The 20,270-nt window shown below is 58.0% G+C and overlaps 3 protein-coding genes across 5 annotated transcripts; 2 read left to right on the forward strand and 1 right to left on the reverse strand.

Moving 5' to 3' along the window:
* Positions 1-2,630: 2,630 nt before the first annotated feature.
* Positions 2,631-4,682, forward strand: VKORC1 (vitamin K epoxide reductase complex subunit 1). Of its 2 annotated transcripts, none has more exons than XM_004479410.5 (3): positions 2,631-2,870; positions 3,661-3,770; positions 4,188-4,682. In XM_004479410.5, exons 1-3 carry the CDS (start codon positions 2,698-2,700, stop codon positions 4,394-4,396), a joined length of 492 nt encoding a protein of 163 aa, XP_004479467.1. In that variant the 5' UTR covers positions 2,631-2,697; the 3' UTR covers positions 4,397-4,682. The 2 variants fall into 2 exon arrangements, with proteins under 2 accessions (XP_004479467.1, XP_071067293.1); XM_071211192.1 differs by having other exon boundaries at positions 2,682-3,168.
* A 1,249-nt stretch (positions 4,683-5,931) lies between these two features.
* Positions 5,932-10,880, forward strand: PRSS53 (serine protease 53). Its single transcript, XM_058286033.2, has 10 exons — positions 5,932-6,094; positions 6,914-6,934; positions 7,044-7,206; positions 7,516-7,781; positions 7,926-8,080; positions 8,208-8,427; positions 9,199-9,349; positions 9,430-9,674; positions 9,756-9,901; positions 10,067-10,880. Exons 1-10 carry the CDS (start codon positions 6,037-6,039, stop codon positions 10,352-10,354), a joined length of 1,713 nt encoding a protein of 570 aa, XP_058142016.1. The 5' UTR covers positions 5,932-6,036; the 3' UTR covers positions 10,355-10,880.
* ZNF646 (zinc finger protein 646) lies at positions 10,809-20,247 on the reverse strand. 2 transcript variants are annotated; one of them, XM_004479404.5, is made up of 3 exons: positions 19,801-20,247; positions 12,592-17,996; positions 10,809-11,348 (listed from the first exon to the last, which is right to left on the reverse strand). In XM_004479404.5, the coding sequence occupies exons 2-3, from the start codon at positions 17,912-17,914 to the stop codon at positions 11,227-11,229; spliced, it is 5,445 nt and encodes a 1,814-aa protein (XP_004479461.2). In that variant the 5' UTR covers positions 17,915-17,996; positions 19,801-20,247; the 3' UTR covers positions 10,809-11,226. The 2 variants fall into 2 exon arrangements, with proteins under 2 accessions (XP_004479461.2, XP_004479462.2); XM_004479405.4 differs by lacking the exon at positions 19,801-20,247 and adding an exon at positions 19,300-19,642.
* Between the last annotated feature and the right edge of the window lie 23 nt (positions 20,248-20,270).

Here is a 20,270-nt window from a genome sequence, read left to right on the forward strand (position 1 = left end):
AGTGCGCCCCATAAGGAGAGCCGCCCAGTGCAAAAGGAAAGTGTAGCCTGCCCAAGAATGGCACCGCACACATGGAAAGCTGACACAGGAAGATGATGCAACAAAAAGAAACACAGATTCCCATGCCGCTGATAAGGATAGAAGCGGTCACAGAAGAACACACAGCGAATGGACACAGAGCAGACAAGTGGGGGGGGGGGAAGGAGAGAGAAATAAATTTGTTTTAAAAATCTTAAAAAAAAAATAAAAATAAAGTTCACAACTTTAAAAAAAAAAAAGTCAACAGGGCTGCGTTCCTTTCTGGAGGCTCTAGGGAAAAATCTGATTCTCAGCCCTTTCTGGCTTCTAGAAACCAACCCCTTCCTCCATCCTCATAGCCAACAATGTTGCTTCTCTCTGTGCCCTTTTTTATTTTTTAAGAATTATTTTCTTTATTTCTCCCCACCCCCTTGTTGTTTTTCACTTGCTATGTCTGTCTTCTTTGCTTCTTTAGGAGGCACTGGGAGCCAAACCTGGGACCTCTGATGTGGGAGGGAGGTGCCTAATCGCTTGGAGTCACCTCCACTTACTGCTTTGTTGTGTCTCTCATCCTGTTTTTCCTCCCCACATCTCTTGCTGTGTCATCTTGTTGCATCAGTTCACAGTTCCTGCCTGTCATATCAGCTCGCTGTCTTCTTTAGGAGGCACCAGGAACCTCTGCTCGCTGCTTTGTTGTGTCTCTCACCATGCTTTTTCCTTATTATGTCTCTTGCTGTGTTAGCTTGTGACACCTGCCTGTCATGCCAGCGCGCTGTCTTCTTTAGGAGGCACCTGGATCTGAACCATCAGCCTCCCATGTGGTTAGTGGGAGCCCAGTCACTTGAGCCACATCTGCTCCCCCCCCCTTTTTTTTTAAAGATTTATTTTATTTATCTCTCCCCACCCCTTCATTGTTTGCACTTGTCTGTTCATCTTCTTTGTTTCTTTAGGAGGCTTCAGGAACCGAACCAGGACCTCTGTTGTGGGAAAGCACCTCATGGCTTAAGCCACCTCTGCTCCCTGCTTTGTTGTGTCTCTCATTGTGTTTTTCTTCTTGTATCTCTTGTTGTGTCAGCTTGCAGCACCTGCCCATTGCAGCAGCTTGCTGTCATCTTTAGGAGGCCCCGGGAACGAACCACGGACCTCCCATGTGGTGGGTGGGAGCCCAAAATCTTGAGTCACATCTGCTTTCCTGTGCCTGAGTAGCACATCTCCTGCCTTCTCTCATCTGTCTCCTTTCACTTTTATGAACCCTTGTGATTACGTCGGGCCCACCCCTGGCTAATCCAGGGTCCTCTCTCTATCTTAAAGTCAGATGATTAGTGACCCTAATTCCACCTGCATCCTTAATTCCCCTTTGCCTGTAACCTAAATATTTATAGCTTCTGGGGATTAGGATGTGAATGTCTTTGGAGGAACTATTATTCTGCTACCATATGCTCTCTGGAAAAGAAAAGTGGACCTAAGAAGGAACAGCCAGAGAGGAGGGAGGGCCAGCAGGTGAGTGAACTATCACAGAAGTCAGAGGAAAAGACACTTCCCATGCTGGGGTGCTCAACAGTGATGAATACTTTGGCGAGGTCAAGCAAGATAAGAACTGAAGAATATCTACTGGATTTAGCATCCTGGTGACAGCAGGGCGTGTCAGGGGACAGGAGCTAGTTTATACAATGTGCTGGGCAGCAAAGGAGAGGAGAGGAAGTGAGGAGAGGGAGTGTAAAATCTTTCTAGAAACTTGACTGTGAAGGAGAGCATGGGGTTAATAGGGTGGGAGCTAGTGGAGGAACTCCGGATAAAAGAAGGTTTGTTCTTGCTGTTCCTAAAACGGGAGAGGCAAGTTTCAATGCAGCTGGGAATGAAGAAGATGAAAGTGTGGGAGAGATGGGTAATTACAAGATGAAAATGTCTGTGAAAGGGAGAGCACAGCCAGCCCACAGAAGGCTGAGAGAGGGGGCTACTGGTGAGTTGTTTTTACCAGGCGGGTGCCACAAGAAGACAGAGGGACAGGGAAGTTTAGGATACTGTCAAGGATGTGGCTGAGGTGATAAGAGTTGAAAATTTAAACAGGAGAGGGAAAGAGGAACTGGTCGGCAGGCGGCGCTGGTAGACGGTTGGGAGAAAGCAAACTCAGAGAGGAGGGTCTTGTTTTAGTGATCCGGGAGGAAAGGACTACTAGGCTGGGAGGATGAGAGGCTATAGTACAAATGGGATCTGAAAGTTAATTTCAGAGGAAATCCTTGGCTCCTGCGTCGGATCGCAGTATGCGCTGGATTCCCCGATCCGACGGTCTCTAGGTCCTGGCCTTCCCAATCGGTTAGCCCAGAGTCAGCGATATATGTTGTTAGGTGTATTAATACAGTTCGAGCTACTCAGGGGACAGAGACTCCATCTCCCTTGATGCCTTGCAGCCGCTCCGACTACAACTCCCATCATGCCCAGCAGGCCGCCTTTACCTGACTCCTCCGATCCCGTAATCGGGTTTACCAGTCCCAGCATTCCTTGTTGTTTTCCTACCTCTCCATCCTGCCTACGAAGTCCCAGGAACAACCAATAGGACAAGGGAGCGCAAGAGCGGGCAGGCGCGTCCTCGTGTCACAGGGCGGGAGGGGGCGTGGTGAGGCTGTGCCCCGCCCCTGCCCCGTGGCCGCTTCCCTGGGAGCGCCTCCCGCAACCGAGGACATGGACGCGACCTGGAGGAGCCCCGGACGGGCGCACGTCGCGCTCTGCCTCGCGGGGCTCGCGCTCTCCCTCTACGCGCTGCACGTGAAGGCGGCGCGCGCCCGGGACCAGGATTACCGCGCGCTCTGCGACGTGGGCACCGCGATCAGCTGTTCGCGAGTCTTCTCCTCCAGGTGCGCGCGGCATTGCAAGGCGCGGGGACCCGAGGACCGGGCTGCTCGTGGAAGCGGTGCCTGGGGACCAGCGGTGCACAGCGGCCGGACTGGCGGATGCTTTTGGAGTCCCGGCTCGGGATGCGCGGGGAGCTGCTGCAGGGGGCGTTGCCCCTTGCTTCGGGAATGTTCCGGGGCCGGACTACCCAGGGATGGTGGTGCTCCTGGAATGTGGGGCCGGAAAGGAGATGGTGCTGGGGACTGGGGCTCTCGCGGAAGTTGCACGCGGATCCGGGTGCCGAGGAGTAACCGTGACCAGGCAGGAGGGGAGAGAGGGTAGCGCCTGGGGCCTGAGAATGTCTCGAGGATGGTGCTGGGGGCCTGGTGATGACCGTGCCCAGGAACAGGGTGGCCAGGGCTGGCGGTGCTTGAGGGCCTGGGATGAGCGGATGACGGAGTGCAGAGGAGCGGAGTGGGCGGCCGGGACAAACAGCTCAGAGAGTAGGGGGTCGGGAGCAAAGGGACTCCGACCAGGAATTCCGGTAACTCTGCCAAGCTCGGTCAACCCGTTATACCACACCTGACATCTTGAAAAGATGGAACGAGGGGTCATGATGGGAGGACAGAGGGGGAAGCGGCAGTGACACGTAATCCTATGTCGACTTGACCCCAGGTCAGCGACCCCTGGAGCCGGGGGCAGGGAGGGGGGTGGGAGGGAGACAGCCCAGGCGGCTTTTGGGAAACCAGCCCTCCTGGACAGGGCCCAAGGCACCAGATTGACGTGCCTAACCTGGCGCCCTGCCTCCCCCAGGTGGGGCCGAGGCTTCGGGCTGGTGGAACACGTGCTGGGTCCCGACAGCGTCCTCAATCAATCCAACAGCATATTCGGGTGCATCTTCTACACGCTGCAGTTACTGCTGGGTGAGTGGCCGCCCAGGCTCCGCCCCCTCCCCGCAGGCCCTGCCCCTTCACGACCTGCCCCTTCTCCCCCGGGCCCGCCCACCCCCGTCCCAGGCTGTCCCGCGGAGGCGGAGCACTGCCAGGCAGCTCCTCGTCCCTGGGCACCCGGCGGGCAGGGAAGAGGAGGAACCAGCAGGAGTCTTTCAGTTGGTTTGAGGACATCAGAGCCAGAAGGGCCCACAAAAACTCCCTAGGATCCCAGTTTTGTGGGACAGATTCAGAAACTCCTTTTGGGGGTCATGCAGAGTTCTGCAGGAAATTCAGCATTTGGGTCCCAGGGGTCATTGAACAGGTTGGGGACCTGGGCCTGGCGGACCCTTCTCCAGCAGCCCCTGCAGCTGGGGAGAAGACTATGCCTGACTCTTCTCTGCCTTGCAGGCTGCCTCAGGAGCCACTGGGCCTCTGTCCTGCTGGTGCTGAGTTCCCTGGTGTCTCTTGCTGGTTCTGTTTACCTGGCCTGGATCTTGTTCTTCGTGCTCTATGATTTCTGCATCGTCTGTATCACGACCTATGCCATCAACGTGGGCCTGACTGTGCTCAGCTTCCGGGGATTCCAGGGACCCCAGGGCAAGGCCAAGAAGCACTGAGCCCCTGCCGCAAGCCAGGCTGACCTTTCTGCTCTGCTTTGGCCCGTGCGCCTTGCCCAAGAGGGCCCTGCCTGGGTCCCTAGAAGCCCTGTGACCCACCCCCCACCCCTCCGCACTATATCACAGCCCTCTCCCGACAATGGACCAAACATGCCTCCCTCTTACCTCTACCCTAGTGCCTGCCTCTGTCCCTGTCCCCAAGGGCTGGTTTCCAGAGCTGCCACCATTGCCCACAGAGGGGAGGTTCTGAGCAATAAGATTTCTTAAATAAACTGTCCACATCTGAGCTGTGTGGGGCCATCTGTCTGCCAGGGACCCTAGTATTGGGACTCCCCCAGTGTTATTTCCTCTAGGGCTGGGAAGGATATGAGTCAGAGGGAGAGTGGAGGGCATTCCTGGGGAGGGTGATTAGTCCCATTTCCAGCGTGTGGAGTCAGCAAGGCTTGGGGCACTGTCTGCCCCCACCCCCAGGAAACAGGCTAGTAGCTTGTCCTTGCTGCATACAGGAGTGAGCCTCTCCTGGGAAAGCCAAGCACGCACCTGTGAGGGCAAGCTGCCCTTCTGGTTTTGTGCATGTGTGCTGGGAAGTTCTTCTATAGTCTAACCTCAACCCTTCTGGCTGCTTTACCGACCACCCCAAGCCAGTCTTGGCAACCCTGGAGGACCAGGGCCAGGCTGTAATCATTTTTGTTTTGTTTTTCCTAATATTGACTGAGCACTTCCATGTGTGCCAGCCATTAAGAACTTGGCTTGTGTTATTTACTCCTTAGAGCAATTTTATTAGATTGGTGCTGTTATCCGTATCTTGCATGAGGAAACTGAGGTACAGAGAGGCTAAGCCACCTGCCTAAGATCACACAGCTACTGCCAGGGAGAGGGGTGAGGGCCCTCAGGGTTTGGATCACCCTCGCCCATCTGCTACAGCATCTATGGCTCCTACCCTGCCCCCAGCAGGTTCCTGGGCTGGCCCAATTTAGGAGCCAGGATAAGAAAAAGGACGCCTCTGAGTGGTCTTCCCTCCTGGGGGAGATTCTCCAACACCTGTGAGAAAGATGGGCATCACCAGACCCCTGCTTCCCCCCGCAAGGTGGGCTCAGAGAGGCGCTGGGATTGGCCAGGGTCTCAGAGCCAGCAGGACACCCGCTGTGCACACTCTCGGAAGCAGAGGTGGGAGAAGGCGTGCAGCCCACCCGACCTAGGCCTGGGAGAGAGGGGGGGAGGCGGAAATGAAGCGTAAGAACGGGGAGGGCCTGCCCACTGTCCCCTTCACAGGCGTGCCACGTGACAGCTTCCATGCTGGGAGCAGGCAGACTGGCCAGGCCCGAGTCCAGGCATCTTTATTCAACAGTCGAGTTTTCCAGCCCAGGCAGACACATCAGCTGGCCAAGGCAACTCAAGTCGTAAGTGGTGGGACCAGGCTTGGCACCCAGGCAGTGTGGCTTCACGGCTGAGGGCAGAGACGGTGATGCCCAGCCCAGGGTCACCCAGTCACAGCCCCAGGGCGAGGAGCTGCTGGCTGCCTTCCAGTCCGGGAAGAGCAGACACCTGACTCCCCCGCAGCTGGGGGCGGGGCAGGGGTGGAGCCTGAGAGAGCCAGGTGGCCTGGCAGAGCCACAGGCGGCACAGTGGCCTGGAGCAGCATGGAGCTGAGCCGGGCGCTGGGGTCGCTCATCCTGGCAGCTGTGGTCCTCGTAGGGGGTGAGCCGCCCGGGTACGCCTGGTGGGGGGTGGGGGGGGTGGCTGCAGGGGTCGCCTTCTGTCCCGGCAACCCCTGCAGCCTGGTGTGTGTGAGGGGCCTGCCTGTGGCGATGTACTGTGGCCCCGTGTAATGTGTGTGGTTTTCTGGGGCCGGCTGGCAGTCGTGGCCGTGGGGACCGTGACTGTGCGTGTAGCCTGGTACAGTTGTGCCTCTCCACTTGCAGGGTGGCCTCAGGCAAGTCTGGGCCTTTTCAGTGGGTGTACCTGCCTGGGATTGGGGCAGGGTGGGGGCAAGTCAGTGGGCCCTGTGGTGGGGTCTCTGTTGGCTTCTGTAAGGTGAGGGCACCTGAGTCATCAGAACAGGGGCAGGGTGAGTCTCCATCTCTTGGGGCCCTGTCCCCTTTGGATGTGACCCAGGCTTCTAATCCTTCCTCTCAGGCCTCCGCGGCTGAGAGGACAATTAGGCTAATGCTCCCTGAACATACAGGCCGCCTCCCCTGACTCAGCGGCAGGGGCAGGAATGGGGGGGGGGGGTCAGAAGCGGGAGGAGGGTTGGCCTGGGCCCAGGCTGAACCCCAAGCCGTGCTCCTCAGACCCAGGAGTGCTGAGCACGGCTGAGGAGAATTAATCACGGAGGCTACACTCTGAATAAGGGCCAATAAAAGCTGCTGCTCGGCCACGTATATTTTCATTCTGGGAGGGGCTGGTGAGGTAGCCACGGGCGAGGGCCTGGGGCCTGTTGCCTCAGCCTGTCCCCTCCCTCCAGCGCAGACAGCCTAATTAGCTCCCCCAAGTCTGACTTGTCTTCTCTCTCCCCAGGTCTTCAAGCAGCTCAGCCGGGTAAGCTCTGGGGATGTGGGGCCAGGGCCTTGCTTGGATCTGAGTCAGGCCTGGGGTGAGGGCAGGACAGGGGCCTGTAGCTGACCTGCCCTGCCCCCCCCCACCGTAGCCTGTGGGCAGCGTGGCCCGGTCCCCCCTGAGCCCCAGGAGGGCCACACCATACCTAGCGAGTGGCCATGGCAGACCAGCGTGAGGCGGCAGGGGGTCCACGTCTGCAGCGGTTCCCTGGTGGCCGAAGCCTGGGTTCTCACGGCTGCCCACTGCTTTGAAAAGTGAGTTACGCTTGGGAGAGGCAGAGTGTCCAGCTTTGGGGGTGGGTGACTTACCCCCAAGCCTGCTCCCCAAGCTAATTTCTGCCCTTAGAATAATACAAGTCCTATTTATTGGGAATCTCCCCAAGCCAGTAGATGTTTCCCAGTTAGTCTTAACGACCACCTTTCATGGTAGGTTTATAGATGAGAAAGCTAGACTGAGGGAAGGCAGGAACCTTGCTATGCCTGCCTTGTGCGTTCTCCCATGGGGTCACTGTCCCCACCCCACCCTTTGAACTCACCAGACTGGCCTCGTCCTTCCCCTTCCAGGGCAGCAGCAACAGAACTGGACTCCTGGTCAGTTGTCCTGGGTTCTCTGCAGCACGACGGGCTGAGCCCAGGGGCCGAGGAGGTGGGGGTGACAGCCCTGCAGTTGCCCAGGACCTATAACCACTACAGCCAGGGCTCAGACCTGGCCCTGCTGCGGCTCGCCCGCCCTGTGGCCCACACACCCCTCTGCCTGCCCCAGCCTGCCCACCGCTTCCCCTTTGGGACCTCTTGCTGGGCCACTGGCTGGGACCAGAGCACCCACAGTGGTAAGTGCTGCCCCAGGCTGGACCCCAGGGAGGGCACTCTGCTGGCACCAGTCATCATGCAACCTCAACTCCCACCCATCCCAGCTCACAGCCTGCCTCCTTCTGCAGAGCCGACTCCAGCCCCTGCCCCATCTCCTTTGCCAGGTCCCAGGGCCCTTCGGAATCTGCGTCTGCGTCTAATCAGTCGCCCCACCTGTAACTGTCTCTATAACCGGCTGCACCAGCGGTCACTGGCCAGCCCAGCCCGGCCCGGGATGCTCTGTGGGGGTGCCCAGCCCGGGGTGCAGGGGCCCTGCCAGGTCTGAGGGGAAGGGAGCAAGGGGGAGAGAGCTTATTCTTGGGCTGGGGGCTTGATCCACAGGGGTGGGGTGTCTGCCCAGAATAACGGCTCAAGTGTCTGTCCTCGGCTCCACTCTCCGGCTCCAGGGAGATTCTGGGGGTCCCGTGCTGTGCCGGGAGCCTGATGGGCACTGGGTCCAGGCCGGGATCATCAGCTTCGCATCAAGCTGTGCCCAGGAGGACATGCCTGTGCTGCTGACTGCCACGGCTACCCACAGTTCCTGGCTGCAGGCGCGTGCTCAGGGGACAACCTTCCCAGCCCAGAGTGCAGACACCCCAGAGATCAGCGATGAGGACAGCTGCATAGGTACAAGCAGGGGACAGGGAGTGGAATGTGGCACTACGCAGGGCTGTGTGAAGGATTCCGGAAGGTGGCTGGAAGCCACAGTGAAGCGAATTTCGCTTGGAACAGGGACCAGTGCAGGGCATCCGTGCTGCCAGGGGCTAACCCGGGACTTGCAGGACTCCTCCCAGCCCTTGGGATGGGAACAGCAGCCGTTTGGACTGAGGGGCAGAGGTTTTGAACTTGTTGGGCTTGGAGTTCAGGTAGGAAGAGGGCCCTCTGAGATCTGGCTGCAGGTTCTGGGGGGAAGCTGTGAATTTCTAGGTAGGGACCCAGAGAGACTGGCAAGAACTGCCACTCAGAATTCTGGTATCCAGTGACTAACATGCAAATCAGAATCACATGCAAAATAATCCCTGGGACTGAAGCTGTGTCTTCATGGTGAGCACGGCTGAGCCAGAACTTTGGGGCTGGTCAGACCTGGAGGGGTACAGATGGGTGGGGCAGGAGCAGGATGCGCAGGGCCACTCCAACGAGCCGAGACAGGAGGCCTGTGCAGCTCTTCAGGGCTAGAAGCTTAGGCCCTGGTTTCTGAATCCCAAGGCTTTACTTGCCTGTGGTCACAGGGCTAGAATGTCACTTGACCTTTCTGAGTTTTGGTTGCCTCATCTACAAAGAGGGTGACAAATCTGATGTGGGTCTGGTGAGGATTTGACAGCACACAGCAAAGGCTGAGCACCGTGCCTGGCACCCAGCAAGCACTAGAGCAGTCTGACCGCATGATCCGTGTTTCAGCCTGCGGGTTGCTGAGGAGGGAAGGACCGCGGGCAGGAGCCCCCTCCCCATGGCCCTGGGACGCCAGACTGAAGCACCAGGGGAAACTGGCCTGTGGCGGAGCCCTGGTGTCAGAGGAAGTGGTGCTGACTGCTGCGCACTGCTTCATTGGGTGAGCCCTGTATCCTTCCCATTTGTACCCCACCCATGCTGGCAGCCCTGCACCCTGAGCTGTCAACACTGCCTCTGCAGGCGCCAGATGCCAGAGGAATGGAGCGTCGGGCTGGGGGCCGGAGCAGAGGAGCGGGGCCTGAAGGAGGTCATCCTGCACGGAGCCTACACCCACCCAGAAGGGGGCAATGATGTGGCCCTCCTGCTGCTGGCCCAGCCTGTGACACTAGGCCCCGACCTGCGGCCTCTCTGCCTGCCCTATGCCGACCACAGCCTGCCTGATGGGGAACGTGGCTGGGTCCTGGGGCTGGCCCGCCAAGGAGCAGGTATGTTACTGGGGCCCCTGGTAGCTGCCTATCCAGCCTAAGGGCTGCTGGGGCAGCTGGGTCTCTGCCCTTGCTCTATAGGCATCAGCTCTCCCCAGACAGTCCCTGTGACCCTCCTGGGACCCAGGGCCTGCAACCGGCTGCACACTGCTCCTGGGAACGGCAGCATCCCCATTCTGCCAGGGATGGTGTGTAGCAGTGCCACAGGCGAGCCCATCCGCTGCGAGGTGAGCCCCAGCCCCCACGCCTCACCCTGCAGGCCCCACCCTGGCATCCTCTCCCCTTGCAGCCTGCCAAATGGCCCCCAAACAGCCAGGGCCTCGGCCCTTCTGCCCCTTGCAAACATGTAGGCAAAAAAGGAGTCTCCAACCCTGTGTGCTCTGGCCCGACAGGGCCTGTCCGGGGCTCCGCTGGTGCATGAGGTGAGGGGCACGTGGTTCCTGGCCGGGCTCCACAGCTTTGGAGATGCCTGCCGAGGCCCTGCGAGACCCGCGGTTTTCACGGCGCTCCCAGCCCAGGAGGACTGGGTCAGCAGCTTGGACTGGCAGGTCTACTTTGCTGAGGAACCGGAGCCTGAGACTGGGGCTGGAAGCTGCCCGGCCACTATGAGTATGTGGCCCTGGGGCCTCCCTGCAGAGCCCCTCTCCAGACCCCCAGCCTGCCCTTCTCTCTCAGGCTAGGAAAACAGCTGTTCTGACCCACCACTCCCTGCCCTGGTGGGGTGGAGCAGTGGGCAGAGCCATTTGGACTCCAACTCTGATTCTCATCTGCCATGGGAGCAGTACCACCACCTTCCGAGGGAGGGAGGAAAGGGGAGGATGAGGCCAACCCCCCCGCCCCTCCCTTCCTCTCCCTGAGAGGTCACCCAGCTGCCTGCTGACATATGCCTCTGGGCTGACAGCAGGAGGCACTGATGCAGTAAGGCAGTTTCTGACTCCCAGCGTCGGCCCAGGCCCCCCCCCCCCCACGATTTCAGGCCAAGGCTGGACCCACAGGGCTCTCCCCGACCCTGCCCAGGCCCCTGCAGGTCAGGGCCAAGGCACGCATGACGCCCCCACAGCCGGCTCTGCTCTGACACAGGCACACAAAACCAGCCTTTTCTATTCTCCATCCCCTCAAATAGCCAGCCAGGTGTTTCAAAAATTTCCTTTTTTAGGGGGAGCAAGTTTCCTTTTTTTAAACTTAAATAAATTGTTACAAAATAGACTTTAGAAAATAAGTTACAAATTGTAGCAAAAGGCTCCCCTCTTCCACAGGCAACATGCCCCCGGGGGGCAGGGCTCTCTGACTCCGCCTCTCCCTGTGTTGAATCTGGCTGAGGTGCTGGCCCAGGATCTCAGCAGGGCCTAGTCATGGGGCAGAGAATGGTGAAGAGGCTGGGAGGGGGTCCTCCAAGGAAAGGGCCATGGCGAACACCCTCCTCACTCGGGAAAGCAGCCAGATCTGGGTCCTCTTGGCAGGGGAGGGGAGAGAAGAGATGGGGACGCCCAAACTACTCCTGAGTGAACGATGGAGATCAACCCCCTTCCCCCAACAGTCTGATCTTTGGAGTTCAGAGGGAGAAGCTGAGGTCTGCAGGCCACTGGGGTGAAGGCTCCAGGAGTGGGGCTGTGGGGGTGGGTGCAGGGGGCAAGGACAAGTCCCCTCTGCCTGCTGCTGATGCCACTGGTGCTCCTGGAGAGAAAGAGAGGAGGTAACTGATGGGACAGACCCCACAAAACTTCTGCCCCTCTCCCCCAGCCTTCAGGCCACATTCCCTGTCCATGCACCAGAGCCACATAGTCCCTATTATATCCCCAAACCTGGCTAACTGGCTTATCACTCATTCAATTTCTTAACAAGAAAAACTTTATCCTGAAAGCAGTCCCTTCAGGCTCTCAGGGAAATCTCATCCACCATCCCCTTGTTTCCTAACAAGCTCCATCAAGGGCCCATCTCAGGGACACTGGCCATGGGATGGAACGGGTCCTAGGAGAAGGGCCACCTATCTCTAGTAGAAGTGGAGAGCAAGAGCAGCCGCAGTCTCTGGACAGCTGGGTGGAGGGGATTTTCCATGCAGATTCCCTGATAGAGGATGTGAAATGGGGACTAATAATGACGTTGCTACAGCTGGGCCTGGCTTCAAAGAAACAATTATCTGTGATTCAATCCTCCAGTTAAAGGTGTGCCTGGGGCTGGAGGAAGAAGACATGCAGGTGGAAAAAGTGGTTTGGTTGGATCCTAAAAAGGAGATATGCTGAGAGAAGAAAAGGGTTAAATGAAGGGAAATAAATGTGGGGCAATCCTGATAGGAAAGGACTAAACATCTAGTTTCCAAGAGGAAAGATGACAAGATAGGGAGAAAGAGGGACAGGGAGTTGGGTGCTAGCCAGTAACCCAGTTTCTGTGGCCAAGTCAGCAACGAAGTCATAACACAGCCCAGTCTAGGGATGTCCCCCACCCCACTCCTCGTTTTCTGGCTCCCTGCCTACCTGAGGAAGGAAAAGAGACTAGAGGAAATCAATGCTTTGTCCTTTTCTCTGGGAATCATTACTGGCTGAATCAGGAGAGTTGCCAGTTGTGGCAGACAGGTGGTACCCAGCCACCTCTCCTCCCCAAACAAAAAGAACACTCCCCTTTGGCCCGGGCACAGCAGAGGAGCCCAGACAGCTGCCTCTGCCCACTCCCCACCTCACTGCCCACCCACCATGCCACTGATTCACGTGACACAGTTCAAGTGTCAGTGCCTCAAAAGGCAGCATCCTCAAACTCCCACCTCATGTCCAAGCCCTTGCCCATCTCTTGGAATCCATGTGACCCTCTCCCCCCATTCCTTGCTCCCCCACCCACCTTGGGGCCCAGTTTCACCCTGAGCTGTGTGCCCATCTCCTTCTGGGACCCTCCAATCCTCTGCCCGAGCCCATTCATGCCCCCGTACCGGAGCTGGCCACGGTCCATTCCTCCTGGTGCTGCTGCTGGTGCTGCAGGAAGCTGACTTGGCGGCGGAAGTGGCGGGGACAATGGGGGCAGGTGAAGGGCCCCTCCCGGGGAGCGTGGACCCGCCCATGGCCCTCCAGCCGGGCAGCTGTCCGGAAGGCTTTGCCACAGATGCCGCATCGGTGGCGCTTAGGGTCCGTGTGGGTCCTGCCGTGGTTCTTGAGGGACAGCAGGTTGGGTAGAAGCTTGGGGCAGTGGGCGCAGGGATAGAGGCCAGTGGTGTGGGCCTTCTGGTGGTTCAGCAGGCTCCCGGCATGGCGGTAGGAGCGCCCGCACTGGGCACAGCGGAAGGGCCGCTCCTGGTCTTCAACCCCTACAGGCTTCCCTCCTCCATCGGCTCTCCTAGCATCCTCTCTCGGGGCACTGGATGCCGATGGGGCCTCCTGGGCTTTCCCCTGACCAGGAAAGCCCACCTCATCCTCCACAGTCCCAGCTCTGGGATCCCTGGACTCCTCAGTCTGCGGTGGCACCTGACTGAGGCCCCTGGTCTGAGTGGGCAAGTGGCTGGCTGCGTCATGGTGGAAGGGAAAGGCCTGGCCACCATCAGGGCTGGCAAAGGTCTGAGCAGCTACATGGTTGTGGCTGTGGTTCCTGGTGGCCTTGGAGCAGAGTGGACAGTGGTGGCCATCAGCCTCGTGGGAGCTGTGGTGATCCAAGAGGCTGTCCAATTGGCAGGTCTTGCCATCCTGGCCACCGGAAAAGGGGCAACTCCCTGGTTGTAGCTGAGAGCTGCTGTCTCTGTTGTCCCAGTGGCCCACGTAACTCAGACTGCACTGGCTGCCGGCAAGATGGCAAGGACTCCTGGGGACACTGTCTCCTGGCTCCTCCTCCGTCTTGGTCAGTACCTCTCCGCAGGGAGCCCGGCATCCATTGTGATTCACAGGTCTCCTGTCCGCCTGCCTCCCATCAGTCTTCCCCTCATCCTGGGACATGGACCCTGTGGGTTCTGAGCCTGCTGCCCTGAGAGGGCTCTGACCATGCTCCCCTGGCCTCATGACTCCATCCTCCAGCAGAGGTTCTGACTCACTGCCACATGACCCGACCTCTGGTGCCCGGGCATCAGCCAGGTTCCCCTCCCTGCCCTCTGGGCCAGGTGGGCTTCTCTGACAACTGGCTAGCTCCTGTTTGGCGTCCTCCTCATGCTCCCGCAGGTGCCGTTCCAGAGATGCCCGGCCAGGGAAGCCCCGGCCACAAAGGGCACAGCGCACAGCCACCCGCCGGGACCGCCCTGCCCGCCGCCGGCGGGTCTCTGAGTGCAGCCTCTGGTGGTCCTTTAGTGCCATGCGGTTCGAGTAGGTCTTGGGGCATGCAGGGCAGCTATACTGCCCCATCTCATGGCTGCGCCGATGGTTCAGGAGGCTCCCGGCATGGCGGTAGGTCCGCCCACACTGCCCACAACGGAAGGGCCGATCTTCCCGAGTCAGTTTTCGGATGCTCCCACCCCCACGCCGCTCAATGTGGACCCTCTGATGGCTGGCCAGCTGTTTTCGCAAGCGGAAGGCCTTTCCACACTCGCTGCAGCGGAAGCGTCGGGGATCTGCATGGATGCGCCGGTGGTTCTTCAGTGACATGAGGTTGGAAAAGCCCTTGGAGCAGGCCTGGCAGCCAAAGTGGCCAGTCTGGTGGCTCTGCCGGTGATTGATGAGGCTGCCCGCATGCTTGTAAGACCGGCCACACACCTCACAGCTAAAGGGCCGCTCAGAGCTGGCCTCGGTCTGGCAGCCCTTCTCTGCCGTCTCCAGCCTTGGCTCTGTCTCCTCCCCCTTCACAGTGGTCTCTTCCCATGCCTCTTCTTTCACCCGTGCCACTTCTTCTGGGGGCTCCACCTTGAGTTCTTCCTGAAGCTTCTCTACTTCTGCCTGTCCTGGCCCTTCCTCTGCCAGGATCTGGGGCTCACTGCTGCCTCTTGCCTCTGCAATGAGGCCCACCTGGGGCTCAGAGCCTTTGCAGCGCGGGTGGTTTCGCAGATGATTCCGGTAGGCAGCCAGGTTGGGGTAGCAGCGGGAGCAGACAGGGCAGATGAAGTCACCAGTCTGGTGGATCTTGCGGTGGTTCACCAGGCTGCCACCGTGGCGATAGGTCTTGCCACACTGGTTGCAGCGAAAGGGGCGGGGCTGGGCCTCCAGGGAACTTTCACTCCCCTGCATGCCAAGGCCACCGGTAATGGTGGCACCTACTCCCTCTCCAGACTTTGTATCTGAACTCTCCTCAGAGACAGAGGTCAATGTACCCTCATAGGCATCATCTACAACCATCTCCGTGGCATTGCCTGACTCTTCTAAGCGACTGGGAGCCTTGTCTACGGTGTTCCCAGAACCACCACCCAGACTTTGGTGGTGACGCTCCAGGCTCCCCAGGTCATCGTAGGTCTGACCACAACAGCCACAGATGTGCCCATAGCCTGCTCCATCCAATGCCTCCACCTCCCGCTGCAGCTGATTCAGCAGCTCTGCTTCCGAGAGCTGCAGTGGAGGGCTATGGGGGGAGGTTGGCTCTGTTGTTCCTTCCTCTTCCTCCTCCTCCCCTGAGCCCTCAACTGTGCCAGAATTGTGAGCCTGGCGCTGGTGAAGCCTGTAGCCGGCCCGTCCAGGAAAGATCATGCCGCAGAGGCAGCAGAGGAAAGGCTGTGCTGAGGCCGCCTCCCCAGGTCCATGGCTCTGGAAGTGGCTGCGCAGGGCGGGCAGAGAATCAAACTCTTTCGGGCAGAGGGAACACTGATAGATGCCTGGTGGGTGGCAGGGTCTGTGGCTCAGCAGGCCAGTGGCATGGGGGAAAGAATGCCCACAGTCAGAACATGTGTGGGAGGCCTTGGCCTGCCAGCCACTGACAGCTTCAGCAGAGCGGGGAGAGGATGTGCGCTGGCCAGGCGCTGGTTTCCGCTCTTCATCCACCCCAGCGAGGCCATCACAGAAGCTGGCTCCACTGCCTCCCTCATTCCCCGGGACATCCAAGTTGTCAAGGAAACAGGCCTCCTTTCTTTCCAGTCCTTCGTTGCCTCTGCTCTCTTTATTACCCTGGAAACGGGTCTCATCCCTCTCGAGCCCACATTTGTCCCCCTCAGATTCAGCCTGCAGACAGTCCCTATTGCTTTCCAAGTTGCCTTCAACCTCGCTAGGTCTTTCCCCTGAAGGGTCTTGAGACAAGTCCAGGCCCTCGTTGTCTTCCACCAGCCCCTGGGCCCAGTCCCCCTCGGACAGGAGTTTGGCTCCGCCCCCACCACCAGCACTTCCCGCCCGCCTCCGATGTCGCCTGCTCCGCCGTCGAATGTGGCGTCGCAAATGGTTTTTCATGGCTGCCATGGTGTGGAAGTGCTTGGCACAGGCCCCACAATGGAAGTCCCCTGTCTGGTGGGTCTGCCTGTGGTTGATAAGACTGCCTGAGTGGCGATAGCTCTTTCCACACTCCCGGCAGGCAAATGCCCGAGGAGGTGACGCCCTGGTCTCTGTCCTGCTCTTTTCTCCTTCTCCTGCCTCATGGGTCTGGCCATGATGTTCCAGGCTCTCAAGGTCTTCAAAAAGCACCCCACAGACACTGCAGATCTGTGGTTCTGTGCCATCTGCTGCTGGAGGGACATTGGTGGCCTCCTCTTCATGTTTGCATTCATGGCCCTGATCTATATGTGGGGCTACCTCTGCTCCCACCGGGACAGGTGGAAGCTCCACCTTGAGGTGGCCGGGGGGACCCTCTGTACCCCGGGCTGCACTGCGGCGTGCAGCCTTGCAGTGCACTCGCACATGGTTGCGCAGGGCCATGAGGTTGGGGTACTTGCGGGGACAGAGTGAGCACTGGTACTCTCCTGTCCGATGGCTGTGCCGGTGATTCACAAGGCTCCCCCGGTGGCGGTAAGCTCTACCACACTCATTGCACTTATAGGGGCGATGGTCCAGGGTAGTGATGGGCACTTCTTCCTCTTTGGGGGTAGTCTCGACCAGCGGCAGGGGAGCTGGTGGTCCTGATGACTGCCCATCCTCCCCAGTCCCTTGCCGGGGTCTGTGATGAGCCCGCACATGGTTTTTGAGGGCGGCCGCATTGAAGAGCTGCTTAGAGCAGATGGAGCAAGGGTAGACACCTGTCTGGTGGCTCTTGCGATGGTTGATGAGGCTCCCAGCATGGCGGTAAGTGCGGCCACAATCCCCACAGCTGAAAGGCCGGTACTCCTCCAGGCCACTGTCCTCCAGCTCCCCTGAGGTGCTGAGTTCCCCAGAACCATTCAACATCTGTGTAAGAGGGAGCTGGTCCTGGCTGCTCTCGTCTGTGTGCCCATTGGTGGTAGGCATCCCCTTTGCTTCCCATGGCTGCTCCTGCCTTTCACCCTCATGGGTCTGTTGATGTTCCAGCAGCTCCCGGGGCAGCCGGAAGGCGCGGGGGCAGTGTGGACAATGGTAAGGCCGATACTGGGCATGGAGCCGTGAGTGGTTCTTCAGAGCCATGAGGTTAGAAAACTCCTTGAAGCAGATGGCACAAGGATAGATACCCAGAGTGTGGCTCTGGCGGTGGTTGGTGAGGCTCCCAGCATGTTTGTAGGCCTTGCCACATTGGCTGCACTTGTACCGCCGTTCCTCCTCAGCAGGAGGGGACTGGGTGGGCTCCTGGCCCCCTGTGAAGTTCACAACTGATTCGGCCAAATACTGTTCCAAATTGCTAAGGAGGCTGCTGGCTGGGGCGGGGAGAAGTGGGGCTCTAGCAGAATTGGCGGTGGCCCCCCAGCCCTCTGCACCCTCCTCAGGATCTGGCTGGCTTTCCCATCCTTCCCTTTGTCTGGCAGATGGATCTGCCCAAGTGCCTGGAGCTGCCTTGGGGTCAGGGCCAGACTCACAGCCAGGTATCTCTTGGGTAAGTCTTGTCTGGTTTTCCCATACTTCCCTAGGGCTAAGCCTCTGTCCCCAGGAGTCAGGAGACACCATCTCACCCTGGAGGCTTGGGGTGGCTTCTTTGGGGCGGGGGGGCCTGCGCCTGCGGCAGCCCTCAGGAGCATGAGTCCTCATGTGGCTCTTGAGGGCCATGGGATTGGTGAAGTCCTTGCCGCAGGTGGTACAGGGGAAAAGGCCAGTCTCATGGGTCCGGCGGTGGTTGACCAGACTCCCTGGGTGACGGTAGCCCCGCCCACACTGCTGACAGCGGTAGGGCCGGGGGATGCTGTCAGCCTCTTCACTGTCCCAGTTGGGAGATGGATGCAGCAGTTCTCGGTGCCGTGCCAGTTCTGGGAGGCTAGGAAAGTGGCGCTGACAGTCAGAGCAGCTTAGTGAGGCAGGCACGTCCTCCATGGGGCAGCACAGTAGAAACCTGGAGGCTCAGGAATAGAAGGCAGGTGGCAGTAGCATGTTCCTCTGGTGGAGGGGCCAATGCCTGGGAAGAAGGGGCAGTAGTCAGAACGAAGGCATGAATTAACTCTGCCTCTTGGCTCTATGAACAAGTTGAAGGTAACAGAGAGGTTCCCCAAGCATCAATGCCCACAGACCTGTTTTCTGGAGGATATAATTTGGAGGCACCATCATTTAACATCTCCCTGTGCCCAAGTTCCCCAAATATGGGAGCTCCCCTGGGTCTAACTCCTGCCTAGAGTTTTAAATAAACTAAAGTCCAGAGGGATGTGACCTACTTCTCTGATCATTGACCTACTATCCTGTTCTTCGTTTCAGATCCAAAAGGCCTTACAGGCCTTACTTTCCCTAACTCTCTGCTCTATACAATTCTGAAATAATTAAAAACAAAACAAAACAAGTCAAAACATACCTCCCTTAATATCTTAAAAGGAAATCAAAATGGTAGTAATGACATTGTGAACATAACTGATACTACTGAACTATACACTTAAAAATGGCTAAAATGGGAAATTTTTACATCTAAGTTACCACACTAAAAATGTTTTTAAGAAGAAAACCTGAACCCTTTCTGGACCCTTCAATAAAATCAACCCTTCCACCATCACCCATCAGCTTAAAGTTGTAGTTTACCAATACTGCCTAAAGGTAATGAAAACGCAGCTTCTTTATCTAGTAGATAGCTGAAAGCTTGAGAGGAAAGGTTAGAGTCTTGTTTCCATGAAAGGGTTGGCTTGGTCCCCCACCTTCCCCACTCCTTTCAGTATCACAAGGTCTCCTTCCCAAAAGTCTCTCTGGGCCACTTCCGCCACCTATTTCCCCTAAACTATCTTCCATATTGGAAAATTCCATTCCATTTCAGGTTGTTCAACATCCCCTACACTTTTTTCTTTGCCATGCCTTGCCTTTCACTCACCATCTCTTTTCATTTTTTTCTCTATCTCCTCTAAATAATGAGGATGAGAGTAACTCATGGTGTACATTACCATGTGCCGAACACTGCGATAAGTAGAGTATATTTGCTATGTGACTTAATTCTCATAACGCACAGCAAGAGCTGTTATCCCAATTTACAAATGAGCAAACCCCTGAGGACTCGGACAATCTTCATTCCAAAGCCCCTACTCTCTCCACATCTCCCTCACGACTCCTACCTCACCTTGCCCTCCTCCAAATCTTGACTCTTCATTCCCATGGGACCCCAATATCATTATTTCCGACTCGAAAACCCCAGTGAACTTGCTCCCCGAAGTCATAAAGCCCCTTCTTTCAAGAATCCTCTCTCCCCTCACTAATCTCCACTTCCAATTTCCTTTCAGGACCCCTACCTCACACGGACGGCCCCTTCTCGTTCCCACCGCGGGCGCGTCCGTTGGGGACAGCGGCGGGTAGTGGGACCGCGAACAGGAGCGCGCCTGCGCACTGGGACCCTCACCCTAACTGCAGCCGCGCGCCCTAAGGGGTGGCGGTGGGGGTCTCTCGCGCTCCCAGGCACGCACGCTCAGTTAGGGACTCCCCGGGAGATGGGGGGGAGGGAAAAAAAAAAGAGGAAGGGCGTGAGGAGGAAGGGGATAGGGGGAAGGAGGCGCAGCTGACGCGAGCTGAGGGTCTATGCCCGAGCACCGCGGACACTTCCTATTGTTACTAGGAAACAGGAAGTGTCCGAGCCGCAAAAGCTTCCCCGCAAAACCCCCACCTCAGGACACTTCCTGCCCCGCCTCCAATTAGCCAGTCTACACGACACACTTCCGGCTCTAGGGGAAAGGTAGCCAAGCGCGACTCTATCCCCGCCTACGAGGGTCGCAGCGCCGACGTTGATACGCACTAACCTTAGCCACACTTCCGGCGAGAACCGCTAAAATCTTTCCGGTGCATATTGGATGAAGGCAGAAGACGGAAAAGAGGGTTCTGCAGCCTTGGCTTCAGTACCTTGGCGACTCTGTTCGTGAGGTTCCCTGGAAGACGCTTCCCAAGACCAATGGGGGAAGCCTCATTAAAATCACTCCCTGCTATTAAAGGAAACGTTGTGGAATATAAACGGATTTAGGTACTACAAGGCCTGAGTATGGCCCTTCTGTCCTTCCACCTCCTAGTTCTCGGAGACACTTCTGGTGACCTGGCCGCAAGAAAGCAATAGCTCAGTGTATATCATAAACTTGTCCGGCTTCTTCTGCCTTCCGTACCCAGAAAGACCCCTTGCAAGATGCTTCCCGGCCACCATCGGCTGAGGGTGCTCCTGTAAACCCTTCCTTCCTCCCCTGCTGGGAAAGATCCCTTCCACTTCCGCTCCCCGGTCCAC

The sequence above is a fragment of the Dasypus novemcinctus genome, chromosome 23 (assembly GCF_030445035.2).
Source record: "Dasypus novemcinctus isolate mDasNov1 chromosome 23, mDasNov1.1.hap2, whole genome shotgun sequence".
Classification (NCBI taxonomy): domain Eukaryota; kingdom Metazoa; phylum Chordata; class Mammalia; order Cingulata; family Dasypodidae; genus Dasypus; species Dasypus novemcinctus.

Coding starts and splice junctions, on each gene's coding strand:
- VKORC1 (XM_004479410.5), top strand. CDS start 2,698: ATGGACGCGACCTGGAGGAGCCCCGGACGGGCGCACGTCGCGCTCTGC. Junction 2,871..3,660: donor TCGCGAGTCTTCTCCTCCAG/GTGCGCGCGGCA, acceptor TGCCTCCCCCAG/GTGGGGCCGAGGCTTCGGGC. Junction 3,771..4,187: donor CACGCTGCAGTTACTGCTGG/GTGAGTGGCCGC, acceptor TCTGCCTTGCAG/GCTGCCTCAGGAGCCACTGG.
- PRSS53 (XM_058286033.2), top strand. CDS start 6,037: ATGGAGCTGAGCCGGGCGCTGGGGTCGCTCATCCTGGCAGCTGTGGTC. Junction 7,207..7,515: donor GCTGCCCACTGCTTTGAAAA/GTGAGTTACGCT, acceptor TTCCCCTTCCAG/GGCAGCAGCAACAGAACTGG. Junction 8,081..8,207: donor GGGTGCAGGGGCCCTGCCAG/GTCTGAGGGGAA, acceptor CTCCGGCTCCAG/GGAGATTCTGGGGGTCCCGT.
- ZNF646 (XM_004479404.5), bottom strand. CDS start 17,914: ATGGAGGACGTGCCTGCCTCACTAAGCTGCTCTGACTGTCAGCGCCAC. Junction 11,349..12,591: donor ATGGACCGTGGCCAGCTCCG/GTACGGGGGCAT, acceptor CTTTCTCTCCAG/GAGCACCAGTGGCATCAGCA.